The sequence below is a fragment of the Thunnus albacares genome, chromosome 6 (assembly GCF_914725855.1).
Source record: "Thunnus albacares chromosome 6, fThuAlb1.1, whole genome shotgun sequence".
NCBI lineage: Eukaryota > Metazoa > Chordata > Actinopteri > Scombriformes > Scombridae > Thunnus > Thunnus albacares.
Genome location: NC_058111.1, coordinates 23,855,950 through 23,872,617, shown reverse-complemented (window position 1 = coordinate 23,872,617; position 16,668 = coordinate 23,855,950). Strand labels below are relative to the sequence as shown.

General features: G+C 42.2%; 1 protein-coding gene across 2 annotated transcripts in view; it reads left to right on the top strand.

The window, feature by feature from the left end:
* LOC122984014 (TCDD-inducible poly(ADP-ribose) polymerase) overlaps window positions 1-11,702 on the top strand; it is a 22,805-nt gene extending 11,103 nt beyond the window's left edge. For both annotated transcript variants that reach the window (XM_044354254.1, XM_044354255.1), the window contains exons 3-7: window positions 1,234-1,423; window positions 1,920-2,107; window positions 6,341-6,697; window positions 8,397-8,654; window positions 10,271-11,702. In XM_044354254.1, coding sequence (XP_044210189.1) covers window positions 1,234-1,423; window positions 1,920-2,107; window positions 6,341-6,697; window positions 8,397-8,654; window positions 10,271-10,460 — 1,183 coding nt within the window. In that variant the 3' untranslated portion in view covers window positions 10,461-11,702. The remainder of the gene's footprint in view (window positions 1-1,233; window positions 1,424-1,919; window positions 2,108-6,340; window positions 6,698-8,396; window positions 8,655-10,270) is intronic.
* Window positions 11,703-16,668: the final 4,966 nt, after the last annotated feature.

Here is a 16,668-nt window from a genome sequence, read left to right as displayed (position 1 = left end):
TTAGTATATGAAATAGCCTATGTTCAGTGAACAGTAGTGAGTAATGATGTGATGGACCTTTTAACCAGGTTAACCTACTTTGAGTGAGAATTAATCTTAACCTGACCTCCTACTTAATTATCTAATTATCAGAAAAATTAGAGGCTTTTAATGAATAGTCCAACATTCAGATGGAGCTAGAGCTAGGAGGTGGTTAGCCTAGCTTAGCATAAAGAATGGAAGCAGGGGGAAACAGCTAGCCTGGCTTTGACTGAAGAACTGAAAATAACAAAAAGTTCACATATATTAACACATTACATCTTGTTTTTATAATACATACAGAAACCAAAGTGTAAAAAGGATATGTTGTGTTCTTTGAAGAGGTTATGTGCTAGATTATTTCTAGGTGGAGACTTCCTGTAATCACTGTAAAGTTGCCAGGAAACCATCAGACGTTAGTTATTTAGCTTTATCAGAGCTATAAGGTGTTTTTCTTTTTACCTTTTGACAGAGCCAGCTGCTGTTTCCCCCTGTTCCCAGTCTTTATGCTATGTTAAGCTAACAGGCTACTGGCGGTAGCTTCGTATTTACTGTGCAGCTGTGAGAGTGGTATCAATCTTCTCATCTAATGTTCGGGAGAAAGGTTTATTTCCCAAAAGGTCTGATCCTTTAACCACATCATCATGCTGCACATTCTTAAGCTGATCAAAGAGGTTTTTCTCCCCAAAATAGTCATATATTCCTTAGTCATTCTGGTTTAAATCTTGACTAAATCTGCTCTGTTTTAGCTTTTCAAGAGCTATTAATGAAATAAGATTAATATGTGAATTGTTACAATGACATTCATACTTTCAGCGTGTGTATATATAATGTTTTGATCATGTATGTGTTGTTTATGTGTTGTTTTTTTCCACCTGTGTGTTTACATGTGATATGTGAGGACATGTAGCTAATGCTGTCATCGCAGTGACTCACTTTGTGAGCAATTAGAGGTTTAGTTGTCTTGCTTCAGGACACTGGGGTTAAATTAAGGCTCCATCAACAGCCACATGACCAGATATGAGGCAGCTGATGAAATGCAAACTGTGACAAATTAACTGCCAGGTCACCATGCCACAACCACATGTTAGCTGGTCGTGTGAATGAATAATACTGGGTTTTCCACAGTGATTGCAACAAGTTGGGTAAGAGTTTTTTTGTTTTTTTTTCAATCACAATAACTTTTAACACGTCATCCTTTGCTGTGTGTTTCAGGGGTCGAGTGTTTTCCCTTGACTTTGGATCGATGCGAATTTGTGACCTGGAGTTTGACCGCATCCGACGACTGACCACTCCCCCCAGCCCTCTAGCCACTCCCGCGACAAACCCAAACCCCACCCCCAACTGTCACACATTGTGGAAGTACTACTGCAGAGACAACTTTGGCTGGAGGGAATACTCTGAGGTGAGGCCTGTTTGTTTGTTTGCGGTTATGAACATGAGGCCAGACGCATTAGCTCTGCCCACACCAATCAATTGTGTAGTTGCTATGATGGGATTGATTTAGACACGCATACACACACATACACACACCGAAATGCCCCTTGTGACACAGCTGTACACAACCAATTGCAATTTATTCCACCAAATCAGTAAAGATTGACTGTTTTCTAACTTTGTGTGTGTGTGTGTGAGGTTGTGTTTCATGATGACGCTCATTATCACCTTGGCTTTTTGTTATCTAAACGTTTCGCCAGCCTCTCCCTTCCTCCCTCATACATTTGATGCAGAAGAGCAGGCAGCTATGTTTGCTTCTGTTATGGAGAGAAATGCAGAACAGCCAAATGCACTCAACTTCAACATAAAAATTAAAAAAAAAAAACAAGTCTAACTTCTTTCTTCCCTTATCCTTTTTCTGCTTCTCTTCTCCTTCCTCTCCATCTTCTTCTTCTCCTTCACAGCCGGTGGTGAAGCTCATAGAGGAGGCGAGCGCGAGGGGTCTTAAAGAGGTGCGATTCATTACGCTCCAGAACCAGTATATCCTTAACATCCGGGAGGGCTTCCAGCAGAACGCCGTCTTCGGATTTAGACGTCAGATCAAGAAGCGGCCCATGTTCATGTCCTCTGTGATGCTTACACCCCACCTACAGTAAGTAAAGACAATTAAGTGTCGCCTGTGCCGGTAGTCAATATAGAAGCTGTCTGGATGCTAAAAAGTACTTTTCCTGAGCAGCATATTATCTTCTATCAGGGATAATGAAACATTCTGGTAAGCACTGGGGTTTAGAATTGCTGCTAATTAATAGAAAGGCAGCATGACAGGAACAGACAGTCCTCAGTTGAGAGGTAGAGGTCATTCACTTGATTGATAGTCTCTCTTTGTCTCTATCTTTCACTCCCCCTGCTTGTATTTCCAATTGTACTCTCTGGCAGAGCCGATCCTTTAGCACTCAGATCTCAACCTTGTTAGAGAACATTTAGTATTTTGGATGTGAAACCACATTGACTATAAGGGGGAAAAAAAGTCCTCGATTTTGCATAAAGTGCCCAGCAACACGTGCACAGAAGCACAGACACACTGAAAGTAGGCTCGTCAGTATGTGATACACTGTCTCCCTGAGGCTCTCTGTGTTCTGTGAGCGTCCTGAGTCCCTGTTTGGAGACAGGCAGGCACACAGAGGTCGGTACACAATGCTAATGTCGTGTTCAGGGCTGAGTACTCAAAAGCCACATTCACCTTTAATCTTCTCCTTGACCATGGCACATTGGCATCCCGAGCCGAACCTGAAACCCATATTAACACTAATTTCAGCTCAGAGGTTTTTTGGCAAATCACACAGTCACCAGGAAACAGGAGCTGTCCTGTGCAGAACAAAGTGGACCCGAACCACGGAGACGGAAAATGAGATAATGAGGCAAACCAGAACAGATGAGACAAGAGACACACAGAGAGGGGAGAGAAAACAGATAAAGAAAGCGTGAAAGGAGAAAATGTCAATCATGTGAGCCTCCACAGTTCAAGAAGTAATCACAGAAGTCATTTAAGCTGGTCTTTATTCTTTTTTTTTTTTTCCCTCAAAACTAGTGAGAAAATATGTGAATGAGATTAGATCTGTTCACTTTGCTATTGAAAATAACCTGATTTCAGGAAAAGTCATTTCTCAGCTGCCGTTTTCTCAATAGCAGTGAAATAATCTGCCTCGCTTCAGTGATATTTCTAAAACAAGTGATACCAGATTGGAAACAAGTGGAGTCATCTCACCCCATTTGCAGAATCTTTCACTTCCTTGGCTGCTGTAGCAGTGTCCTGCCAGTGTCCCACACAACGAGAACGAGCTGTTCGTACAAGGCCTGGCAGCTATGAAAAGACAAAATGGAGAGCAGGAGATGGAGGAAAGAGAGAGAAAATTAGATGGAGGAAGCAGACGACAGAGAGAGAAAGAGACAGTGAGATAGGGAGTGCAGCTGAGGAGATAGAGAGAGAGAGAGAGAGAGAGAGAGAGAGAGCTAGAGAGAGAGAGAGAGAGGTCTAAATGGTTTCCAGACTGGGTGCACAGAGCTGGTGAGTGAAGGAGTGTGAAATGTGACTGTGGGGAGCTGGAATTTGGAACAAGGGCTTTGTTTCTGGGACTTTTTCATCGGTTTAGTGTGTGTGTACTTCAATAAGTTACAATGTCGGGACCGAAAGCAGGTCCCAAAAAGGTTAAATTTTAGAGTTAAGACTTGTTTTTTTTAAGTTCCCAGGGAATTCATGCAAATCAGAGCAATGACCTCCTAAATAACCAAAACAAGTGTGGTTGTGTATGTGTGAGTGTATCAGGTGCGTGCTAGGCTTCGGGTGTTTTCACACCTGCACTTTTTAGTCTGGTTAAATTTAACTCTAGTTCGTTTCCCCCCTTGGTGTGATTCATTTAGGCAGGTGTGAACACAGTAATCGCACTCGGGTGTGGACCAAAACAACCACACCGAGACCCTTTAGAGGAGGTGGTCTTAGTCTAGTCCCAAACAAACTCTGGAGCGGTTTGTTTGTGGTGGGAATGTGATCCGACCTCGATCCAACCCAACCACTACCGCAAGTTTGAGCGAGGTGGCTCCTGTAGGCAGGTGAGCTTTGTATACTGGGATGCAGATGAGCGAATTAAACAGTTGCTAACAACTAGCCGGAGAAGGAATCAAGGTCAGACGTGGACTAGTACAATGTAGTACGTTGTATTTTGGCCAGTGGACCTCTTTCAGGACCTACTTCCTGTGTTTACGTTCTTGCTCCCGCCCTAGACACATCTGACCAATGAGTGAAGCGAATGTGGTTTGTGGTGCTGCATTTTGGCTCACTTGGAGCCAAGGGGAAAAACGAAGCTCACCAACTCATCATCTGATTCAGACCAGAGCAAACAAACTATAGGTGAAAACGCCCTTAGAGGTTGAGATCATTAGCTTGATTGGCACTCTGCCTCCCTCGCTCCCTCCCTCTGCTTCTGTCATCGTCTTTTCTCCTGATGATGTTATTTCCAGCCTCCCTCCCTTGTTATCTGTCCTAATCTTTCTCCTTTTCACTCTTTCCCTCCTTCTCTCCCACCCCAACTCCATCATTCTCTTGTTATCTGTCCCTTTTCATTTCACACTTGTTCTCTGCAGCAGGCCGTCTGTGATCTCTTCAAAGCACACGGGGAATAGAGACATCGATTGCAGGGAGAGATCGAGACCGGACAGACAAGATAAGGGGGAGAGAGAGAGGGAGAGAAAAGAGATGAGGAAAACTGTCGCACTGCCTCAGAATCACACTGATCAGTCTCTTGACAACACACACACACACACACAGAGACTCTCTCTCTCTCTTATGGCTGATAGGGCTAACAGCATTTACACTTAGAGAGCGTTAACTTGACAGCCAAACCACCGTTATTGACTCAAATGGCAGACACAATAGTTTTTCTGACACTTCCATGACAGCTCTGCAATTGGCATTTTATTCTTCCCTCTCTCTTGTTCTAGTCCCCGTCTCTCTCTCCCTCTCTTTCGCTCTTCCTTTTCCTCCCCGTTGTCTTGTTTGGTGTCTGGGTTTCATGTTTTTGCGCGGCCCCGCTGTTTTGTTTGGTTCGGTGATGGCTGACGGCTGCTGTGGACTGTGTCATTGTTGACCGGTGGTGGGATGTGATTTCGGAGGCGCAGATGTGTTGGTTTATCGCACCAGACAATAGGTTTTTTTTTTTTTTGGTTTTACGTTACGTTATAAAGCTTTGATTGGAAACAGATGGGGAGGAGTAGAGATAGATAGCATATTGTGATGTGCGGGTTGTCGTTAATGCTTTTGTTGCTGAAAATGAGCTGACCTGAGGCGCTGCTGTCACTGACCCTCAGCATGAATGGACACTGACAAATGAAAACACAGCCTGTATTTGAAGGCCTGTAAGAAGGAATGTGTTAAAAAGTACAACAGTAATGTGTTTTTTTTTTGTCTTTTTTCTAGCTGTAGGTTGACACAGTTTTTATTTATTATTTGTTTATCTTTTAGGGAATAATCCCTAACATCTTATTTTTTTATGTCACTATGGTAAATAAAGGTTTTTTGGTAAAATGCACAGTGTCCATATTCTTTATAGTGTTGAAGAGCAAAATTAAATGCATTGTAGGTTATACTTAATTTCATTTCCTAGGGAGAACTATGTGAAAAAAACTACTAATTAAAGGGATTTAGAGACAGTTATTTAAGTTTAGTTGGTTGTGTTGAGTTTTATAAGAGGCCATTGATTTCCAGAGGAGTTTCTTCTAGAGATATTCTCTATTTAAACCCAAATAAGTATTCATTACTCATTCTTAAATCAATTCTCTGTGTTACTTTGTGTCCTTGTCAGTTGGCAAATGTCACATTTCTGCGTGTTCAGCTGCTGCTTAAATGTACTGACCAAATAAACTTGGTTTCCCTATAATCAGTACTAAATTACATATTCCAGGAACCTTTCTTTTGAATTCACAGCTTATGACTTCCTTTCTAGGAAATTACAAGAACTATGGGACCCAATAAAATAAAGTGTTACCATATTTGAGTAAAAGAAATACACAAATACAGCAGGACATCTTTAAATGTCTTGTTTTGTTTGCCCAACAGTCCTTCAGGATTCACTTTACAATTCTTCCTTAAATCAAATGACTGAAACGATTACTTGAGTATCAAAATTGTTGAATTGTAGTGTCTGCCACTCAACTGATGGATTCATGAATTAATTGTGTCTGTATATGTTTTTTTGTGTGTATCTGATTTACTCTCAATGCTGTAAACTCCATTCATCCAGTAGATAAACAGAAAGCATTAAAATTGTACTTGACCTCCATATTTTTGCACTAATCAACACCATGTGCCTTCTTCTCTCTCTTTTCTCTCTAGGACTTTGGGCGGCCTATCTTCATCTCCTCTCCTCTGCTCCTCCTCTTCCTCCTCCTCCTCCTCCTCCTCCTCTGCCTCCTCCTCCTCCTCCTCTTCCTCCTCCTTGTCATCCTCATCAATGGATCTCTCTGTGTCGCACCCCCTCTCGCCAACAATCACCAACCCACCCAGCCTTTTTCCTGAGACATGGTTGCCCATGACGATGAGCCAGGACTTCCTGCAGGTGCCAGTGTCCCGCGACGACCGCAGCTACCGGACGGTGTACAGCCTGTTCCACAAAACGGTGTCGGAGACCAAGTTCAGGATCATCAAGATCCTGCGCGTGCAGAACCCTTTCCTCTGGGAGAAGTACAAGAGGTGAGCCAGGCAGCGGGACCATTTCACTTTTTTTTTTTTTTTTTTTAAAGCATTCACTCATTGCTGGAGATATTATCTGTCAGTCAAACCACAAAATCATGAATCATTTCCCATGATGATATATTTTCTAAAAAAAAAAAAACCAGCTAAGAGAGCCAATATTTTTATCTGTCTCTATTTCTTTTGCATGTGTTTTCTTACTTTCCAGTGGTGTGTTGTGGAGTTGTGGCATACGACTTTGACGCATTTGTGGTTGTTTTATTGAATGTAACTGTTACTGAATTACTGAAAACATCACCAGCTACAATGTCATGAGGATGGTATGATTTTAAGTGGTGGGTTTAGGTGGTTAAGTCATTTGTTTTAATAGTCAAGAGATTTCACCACTCATATAAAATAGTATTCAGCTGTAAGCACAAAAACCATCAGTCATTTCCACGTTCATATGATATTATGGGACCAAAGTACCAAAATATTGGTGTTATGTTGTCATTGGTTACTCTTTTTTTCCCTAGTTTCACATACGCGGCTGCTGTGAAAATGAATGCATCGGTAACCTTTTTAATCCAGATTTATGTTGTCGAGTATGAACTTGCAGAAAGAAACAAGAATCAAAACCGCTTTTTTAATAACAACAAACACGGGGAGGATGTGAAACAGTGTGAGAAGAGGAAGAAAAATAGGGCAAACGAGACCAGCTGTGCGGGACTTCGTGAGAATGAGTCCACAGTAGTGTGTGAACGCGGCGGATGGAGAGATGTTTGGTGATGACGATGTTCCTGTCGTGAACACAGTGGGCTAACCGCTGTGGTTAGAGCATGGCACGTCCTATCAGCTGTGACAGTTGAGCACTCCCACACCGGCTAGTACCACACGGTTTCACAATGACTTGAGTGTGAGTGTGTGTTTTTGTGTTTGTCTGTGTGTGTGTGTGTGTGTGTGCGAGTGAGTGTCACAGGGAATCTGAAAGTGATGCCCCCTGTGAATGTCAGTTGATTTCCTCTTCCCACACTCTAGTTATGACAGAGAAGCCATAACTGCTTGTTTTCGTGTCTGTGTGTGTATTGGCATGGAGATCGGCTGGTTGTTTACGTGAAAGGAAGTCGTGCAGCTTTTGTCACCTTAGAACACATCATTGCTCCGAGAATAGGACAGTAGGAAATTTAGTGTGTGTTTATGTGCGTACATGCTTGTATGCGTGCAGTGTCGGTCTGTGTCAGGTCACAAGCTGCAGGGTCATGGGAGTTCAAGCCTGGGTCACCGCCTATCTGGCTCGAAATGCTTTCACCTCTGCATGCCTGATTGATCCGCTCACATCAAACGAGCTGCGTGTGTGTGTGTGTGTGTGTGTGTGTGTGTGTGTGTGTGTGTGTGTGTGTGTGTGTTGCTCAAGAAACAGATTAGGCTCAGTGTTCTTAACGGGTTTTAGAGCAAACAAGGTTGTGATCTCAGCTTTTGAATAGCAGGGCCGCTCCTAGCCGTCTACTAATTCATTCATTCATCACCTGAGCGATACTCTGTTTTAAAGAATGAAGAGCACTGTGTTTTTATTTCTATTTTATCATCTTTATACCTTTACTCTGTTTATTATTTTATTCTTTTGTCTACTTATAAGTATGAAATAATCACAGAAAGTCTTTGAACACTGAAAGGCTGTTTATTTTAATCCTCACCCTCTTGTCTCTCTCCGCTCCAACAGGAAGAAGGAGTACATGTCTCGCCGTATGTCAGAGATGGACCGGCTGCTGAGCGAGCGCCACCTCTTCCACGGCACCTCGGCCGACGTGGTGGAGGGCATCTGCAAGCACAACTTCGACCCACGAGTCTGCGGCAAACACGCCACCATGTTTGGTCAGGGCTCCTACTTTGCCCGCAAGGCTGTCTACTCCCACAACTTCTCCAAGCGCTCACCCAAAGGAGTCCACTGCATGTTCCTGGCCAAAGTTCTCACTGGCAGGTGTGTGTTGGCTGCTATATTTTGCAGATGACTTTGATTATGGATGGAATTTTTGTACATGCAACTTTGATAAAGTAAATTTCAATAAAGGAAATTCAGTTGAGATACTTTTGTAGAAAAAAAACAACCCTAGATTGGACTGTCTGGTTTTGGCTAATTCAGTAAGTTAAATATTAAAAACAACATAACTCCTCACATTTAAAACTGTAAATGCAATAGCACTATAAAAAAGTCCCTCGTTGATTTACAACATAGGCAGCAATTACCTAATTTCAAGGGATAATTGCTTCGTTATAAACAATATATCAAAATGTCTGGCAAGTTTTTATCACCTCACAGCAATACATCGTCCTATCGCCCAACCGGGGTGTATTTCATCTGATCATATTTATTTTTTCTAAGCAGTCAGATGAATGTATTTTTAAAAGTGCGGTTTCTCAATACTTGCGGTATGAGCCTCGTTTCAGAGGCAGATCTTAGCTAGGACACCATGCTTTTGGTATGAGGTGTTAGCTGGAGGAAACATAGTTTGGTAAATGTTAAATTAAGGCCTGATGTGTCCTTGTGTTTTTGGGCTTACATGTTTTTGTGTCCCTAAATATGTTGTTTGACTTTTTGGTTTGTTTGCCAAATATGTTGCCTCCAGCACATACTTCAGCTGAAATAACATCTCCTTCCGACCATATTGCTCCCTCGCTCTAGGGGTTTGAAAATAAAATATACAGTGTTAATTTAGATGATGGAAAACCGGAGGTTCTTTTCCATAAACCATCATCCGGTCATGCTATGCATCATGCTACTCCCATTCCTTAAAAATACAAGTCAAATTTAGAGCCACACATGTAAAACAGCTGATTTGGCTGAACCCATCATACATCACCAGCTTTGTTATGTTGCAGCAGACAGTCTGTGGTGTGCCCTAAGGATGGTGTGGTGGTTTGGAAACACAGCACACACACACACACACCCCACATTACTTCAATCTGTGCCGCAGCACAGGCGGAGACATTGCCTCCAGACCTGAGCAGGGATATAGACCAATAAAGAAGTTATCTTTACAGTGTGGTTAACTCTCCTGTCTGAAACCAAATCTGGCGCACAGACTCTTTAACGTCTCCACCCACTATCTTTGTCTTTAGCTGACAGTCTTCTTATTTTAATATGTTTTATTTATGACCCCAGAGAACGTGTTGCAAAGATTGATGGATTATAGGTCTTTAGGGCTTGGCATGAATATTCAAGAGAGGAAAAACAAACTGGTTACAGTGCACTACCTCATTTCATATACTTACAGTACATTCATTTCATGCACTTACAGCATATGCTTATATTATTTAAGGTGCACTAAAACACACAAAGGAGCAGCAGTCTTGTAATCATAAAATTTAGAAGAGGCGTCTTTTAGGTGGTAAATTATTGCTCTGAAACTCCAGACATGCAGAGCTCAATGAAAATCTGTTTTTTAGCCTTCTGGAAATGAGGAACTACAAAGACCTGCGCTTGCCACATTAATTAGTCAAAGAGTTAATACAGTACATGTCTACACAAGTGTGCACTCAGTGTGTCTGAGCCATAAACCTAACCTTGTCTCTGTCCTCTTTGTTGTCTGTGCACAGGTTTACTGTAGGAAATCCCTCCATGCGGCGGCCTCCACCCATCAACCTCCGCGACCCCTCCAGTGACCTTTATGACTCCTGTGTGGACAACTGGGTGGACCCCCAGATCTACGTCATCTTCAACGATGACCAGAGCTACCCCTACTTTATCATTCACTACGAGGAGGTACCCAGCACAGTCGCCATCTAAGCCCTGGATCACACCTGGATCTATCAGTGTTTGCAAATAGTTTGTTTTAGTCTGTTTATGCGCTAGATGGGTGGAGTTTACCGCACAGGACGAAAAGGAACAAAGTTTGGACCGTGAAAAACCATGGACATGATTATCACCGTAACCAATTCTCTCAATCACTTTTTTTGTGTAAACTTGTGCTCTAAACAGGTTAAAACAAATTCTAAAAAAAATATTTGCAAATACTTAATGATCCAGGTCTGCTATCAACTGGATCCAACCAGACTGGACTGCAGTAAGGAACCACAGACTGGTCCAGACCGGATTAAACTGGACTACACTGGACTAGCAAAGGACAACACCTGTTTGATTGAGCATTCAGAGGTGGATGACAACTGGCAACAGCTGCGACCAGACTCAACTGGACTCACACTTTGTTATCTAGTACGATCAGGAGCCTGGTAGCGATCGTCTGACACATGAGGAGTTTATCTACCTTATTAATCTGGAGCAGATCCAGAAAAAAAACCAAACCTTGTCCCCTTTATCATTTTGACTTACCGGTAGTCGTATGGCTGTATATGAACCCCACATCAGGACAAACGGTTCCCCCACACTAGTAGACAGCTAGCGTCTTGGCAGTACTGTGAATGATCAACTGGTCATATTATAATTCTGAGGAAGCAGCAACCAACCAATCAGAAGCTTCCACACACTGACCCCACCCCTCATTTCTCAACATAGTGCGTGTTTACCCAGCCGCTGGCCCGTATGTTTTTTTTTTTTGTTTTGTTTTTTTTTTCAAGTCTATGTGCTGCGTGTTTGAATCTTTTAATTTAGTGAACATGAATCTTGTGGCCTCTTCATCCAGACAATGGAAGTGAGTTTCAGCTGGACATCTATGTACTATAAACCTCCAGGCAGAGGTTTCACATGAAGCCAGTGCTGTTCCTGGTCAGCGTTTTTTTTTGCCTTCGTGCCCACCACTTTTGTTCCTCGCGGGGGATTGAAGAGTGTACAGTTACATGCTGAGACTCGATGCTGCTGCAGCGTTTTGTCAACAGACCCTGAACCCCCTGTAACACATCTCTCTCTCGGACCGCTCTCTCGCTCAGAGACAGTAGACACGTTTCATCGAGACAAACTGTACAGACGTTCTCTTTGTTTATATTTGAACTGTGTGCCTTTTGTTCATAAAAATGTTTATTTATGTTAGTTTAATGTAACATTGATTAAATAAAAAAATCTAAAAGAAAAAAATGACTGAATGGCCAGCTTTTGCTTTATTCAAATATGATTTATTAGCAGCGGGGTTTTAGTGATGCTTTGCTCACCTCCCTCCTAGATATTCCTTCAAATGTTAATCCATTTAAAACTCACCGAACGCTCATTAAGTGGGATCTGAGGAGGAGGTTTCATTCAATATATAGATCTCATTAATTAGAAGCTACAGTCATTTAGAGACTGCATAAAAACAGCTAATGTAGTCCCAGTTATGTTTGTAGACACAGACTGTTTCCAAAAAGAGCCAAAAGGGATCAGTAATGTTATAATGTTGAAGGAATTGTTTGATATTTTGGGAAATAGGCTTATTTGCTTTCGTGCTGAGAGCTAGACGAGAAGATGGATACTGCTCTCATATCTGTATGGTAAACATGAAGGCTAGTTAGCTTAGCTTAGCATAGAGACTGAAAACAGGGGAGAACAGCTGGCCTGGCTCTGTCCACAGGAAAGAAAAAATGTTTTTAAACTTAGTTGTCTAGCTACATATTTACAGTATAGATGTGAGAGTTGTATCTAACTGTGCAAGAAATGCTGCCTTCAACTGGGGTTGTGTTTACTGTGTTCACAAGAAGGGTCCATATGAACACCCCACTCTTGTCATATTTACGACTCTGGAAGTGGAAATTTTCTGAAAACTCTCAGTTCATGAGTTGTGACGTGTTGTTGATGTGCTCAGAAATGGTGGAGGTGGATGGTTAATCCACTGAAAAATTGAAGTTAATATAGTAGTTAATATATTAATATATTGCAATTTTAGTCATAGAGAGTTTTTCTTAGTAATTTTATAATACACCCAGACTTTCTAGCTACATTGAGTAACAGTTAAATTATATATATATAAAAAGACTTGCAAGAGAACAACAAGTAGTCTTTTACTGTCCATGTTGCCTAGCAGTGGTGTTCTCCTGATCTAACCATTGAACACCAAGCATATCGTGTACAAGACTTCTCATTTCATAATCATGAGTTCCATTTGAAGGCAACAAAAGCAAATAAGAATATTTCCCAAAATGTCTAACTTGTGCTTTAAAGAACTCCTGGCCAATATAATATACAGTGAAAGAGGTTGTTCTACTTTGTATAACTGTCGACCATGTGCTGTTGACTGCACCGCTGGTCTCAATAAGAGCTACGTGATTTTTCACAGTCAGCGGTTTGAGGAGAGTTTTGTTCATCTGATTATTTGTTCTTGTCTTGGTCCAGTGGTATTAAAATCAGACGAGAAGTCTCCCATGCTCAGCCCTCCCTCTGTCTGCCACCCCCCCGGCTCTCCTTCCCAGTCCCGTCAGCCATGTCTAATGCAGTCCAGAGGGAGGCTGGCGGAGGTAGCTGTCTATCCCAGCCCAGAGACAGCTCGCATGGGGCACAACACCCTCCCCCCACCCCCGTCCTTCTCCGACTCCTCTTCTTCACTTCCTATTTCTCAGACAGACTACTCCCTCCTGTCGTATCTTTCACCTCATCTCGTTTTTCTTTGCCTAATCCTTTTATCTAGCCTTTCTTTTTCTCTGTCTGGCTTATCTCATTTGCAGCTTTTATTTGTTTGCAGAGCCATAGCTACTGCTAAGGAAAGTAAGGTCATGTCTTCATTTTTTTTTCCTTTTCTTTAATTTTCGAGGAAAGGAATAGTTTGGCATTTTGGGAAATACATGTGTTTGCTCTCCCGAGGGAACTGATGCCACTCAAAACCACAGCCAGGAGACAATTAGCTCAGCTTAGCACAAAGGTTGTAAACAGGAGGAAACTGCTAGCCTGCCTCTGTCCTAAGGCAACAAAATGCGCTTAGAAGCACCTCCAAAGTTTTGTAATTTACTTGCTGTATCTTTTTTGTTTAATTTGTTAAAAAAAAAAGAGTGAAAACAATTTGTAGTGTCACGGGGGGTTATGTATGGGACTATTTCCTGGCTGGGCACAGTGACTTCCTGCAGTCTCTGCTGGTTGTCTGGCAACTTCACGGTGACGGTTAGACGAAGAAGTCTGTTGAACTATTCCTTTCACACATACACATGGTAGTTTTATAAGATGAGTCCAGTATTTGAAGGCTCAAAAGGTTGAAACTTTGATTACTTTTATACAAACAAAATAATAAATTAGGCTTCAGCATTTTGCCTCCAGAATTTAATTTCTGGCAGTGCGGAGAAGGCTTTCAAACAGAATTAGGCATTGCGAAATAAAATTTACAGAGTGCATAATTGAGCAATTAACCGGTTCATAAAATATAAAAAATCCACCCAAATTATAGACCTTATTTAAATAATGGTTTTCGGTCTTCTTATGCCTTTATTTGATGACAGAAATGAGGGGAGAAATAGAGATGGGAAATGACATGCAAGAAAGGCTGAGTGTGTTGGGATACAATTTGACTTTTTTTTGATTGGATCTGGTGTATAAGAGTCCGATAAGTGCCAGAAAGTTTAGTAATACAGCATATATGATTGACAGCCTATATTCAAGTATCTGAGTGATCCTTATGTGGGAATCCACATATGTCAGCACATTTGTCCTGTGCTGCCTTTTACTTCCATTTTCCTCCTTGTTTTGCACTCCTCTGCCTCTGCCCCTCTCGTCCCTCCCTCAGCACCGCTCTCTCCCCGGCCTCGAGTCACTGTCGTGTGAGACTGTCGTGCTGAGCTTCGCTTTTTGGCAGAGGAGCAGGGAATGAGTGAGATAGAGAGAAAGGGAAGGGAGGGGGAGATAGAGAGGGATAGAGAGGGGGAGGAGGAGATATTTTGCTCTCTTCATGCCTCCTCGCTGAGCTGCGTGCCTGTCTGCTCTTCTCGTGTGCATGCAAGATCGCGCAGGTTGCCCTCAATTTGCCCCCATCTCTCTCTATCTCCCAGTCTCTCTCCAAGCATCTCCTCTCCCCCTCTTAATCTCTCTCACAGCCTTTAGTTCTCTTTCCACTTTTTTTTTTTTCCAATCTCCTTTTCCAACCTGCCCCCTCTCATCAGCTCTTAACAGCTTAAAATCCTTTTGCCCTCTCATCTTAATGATTCTACCCCCTTCTCTCTCTGTCTCTCTGTGAGTCATGCAGTGGGCACTGGCTGAGTTTGTTTGCCTGACTGCCCTCCAGGAATTGCTGCTGGCACACAGAAAGCACTACTTTGTAGACCTGCTGGCTGGGGTTAGAAGAGAAGAGACAGAAGAGGAGGCACAGAGCAGAAGAAGATGTGTATGAGAGGAGAGGAGAGATAAGACAGACAGGGGACGCACAGGGGGGAGATAAAAAAAAAAAACAGAGGAGGGACAGAGGAGAGATGAGGCAGCAGAAAGGCCTGTGTGTGTGAGAAAAAGATAAAGGCACGCAGAGAGTGAAGTATAGCCTTCATAAGAGCAACGACAGAACTTTGAATTATTCAGAGGAGTCAAGATTATTGTGTGTGATGTTTGATGCAGTCCTACTTCAACGGTGTGTGTGTGTGACTGTTGGAGAGCTAGAGGATTTTTCAGAGTATAAATAAAATACGGGACAGAACATATAGCTGTAACATGTGTGTTGCTGGCCTGTTCATCTGTGTCAGAACATGAGCAGAAAAGGGTTTTCTTCATATCAAGTTCTTATGTATGTGTGTGTGTTTTAACATATTACGTTACTGCTTGCTCATCTAAAGTAAGACTGTGAATGAAGTCTGCAGATTCAAATCATTTTTGGATGGATTTATAATTCATTTGGATCTCATTGTGCATTAGGTTCAAATGTGCACCTTCACGTACAAACACACACAAGAATATGAATTCAGGTTATTAAACTCTCTCCAATCTGAATTATTCAGTGTGTAAAAAGGAGTTTTTTTCTTTTGTAGAGAAATGAGACTGTTAAACACTCCCACATTGATATGTAACACACGTTTGTGCAATGTTTAAGTGTGTGAAAAATTGCCTGTTGCTTACCAAGAACAGCAGCAAAAACATTACCTCTATTGATTCACCGCACACTGCGGAAACAAACAGACACCTTATTTTTCCACATGAGATACAGTTAGTAGGAGACTCATAGAGATATAACCAGTGTGTCCGACTACACAGCTGAAGCTCACTTATAAAAGTCTGTAATTTAAGAGGTGCTTTTTTATATATCATACTTTCTTTCTGTTCACCTCATCTCTGCTGCTCTGGTCTGCTCAGCCCAAACTCTCCTCACAGGTCTCATACTGTAGCCCCGTACTTCCGGCTTAAGCTTTTTCATATTGCTCTAATATCTCTGTCACTCACACACATGTCGGCATGCATGCACGCACGCACGCAGGAGCTTGCATACATGTGTTTATTTTTTTTACACACACACATACACACACACAGAGGGAGACACATGTATCTGGAAATGTCTAAGCTTTGGTCCGTATTATCCCAATATCTCATTCCTCCTCTCTCACACGCATGCATAATTCACACACAAACACACTGACATGCATGCACACATGTATGCACACAGACACACACACACACACGCTTCCTGCATTAAGCCCAGGTCCATATTGCTCCAACGATGCCCAGCTGCAACCAATGAACATTCCAGTTACTGTTTTTTTTCTCCCTCCCTCTCTATCATTTCAAATTTCAGCTCTAAGCCTTTAAGAGAGCCAGCAGCCAAATATGGTCAGGCTTGTGTCATGAACTTTGTGCGACCTTCTAAAGCGGCATAGAGATCGTGACCTTTAAGACCCTTGCCTGAGGCTGAGCTTTAGGCACCGTTTTGCATGACCACGGAAAGAAGTCTCATGGGCATGTGCGTAGTGTATGAGGGTGGGTAAGTCGGAGAGAGAGTTCATGACCCGTGACTTACTGAATATTTCTGACCATTTAGTGGCTCATTTTACTGTTTCTGCATCCTCAGTTTATGGCTTCCTAATTATCTCCAGCACTGTGTTCTCATTTTTTTTTTCTCTGCTATTTTATTGCTTCCCCTTAATGCAGTAACAAAAAAAAATGTAAGAAGCAGAAC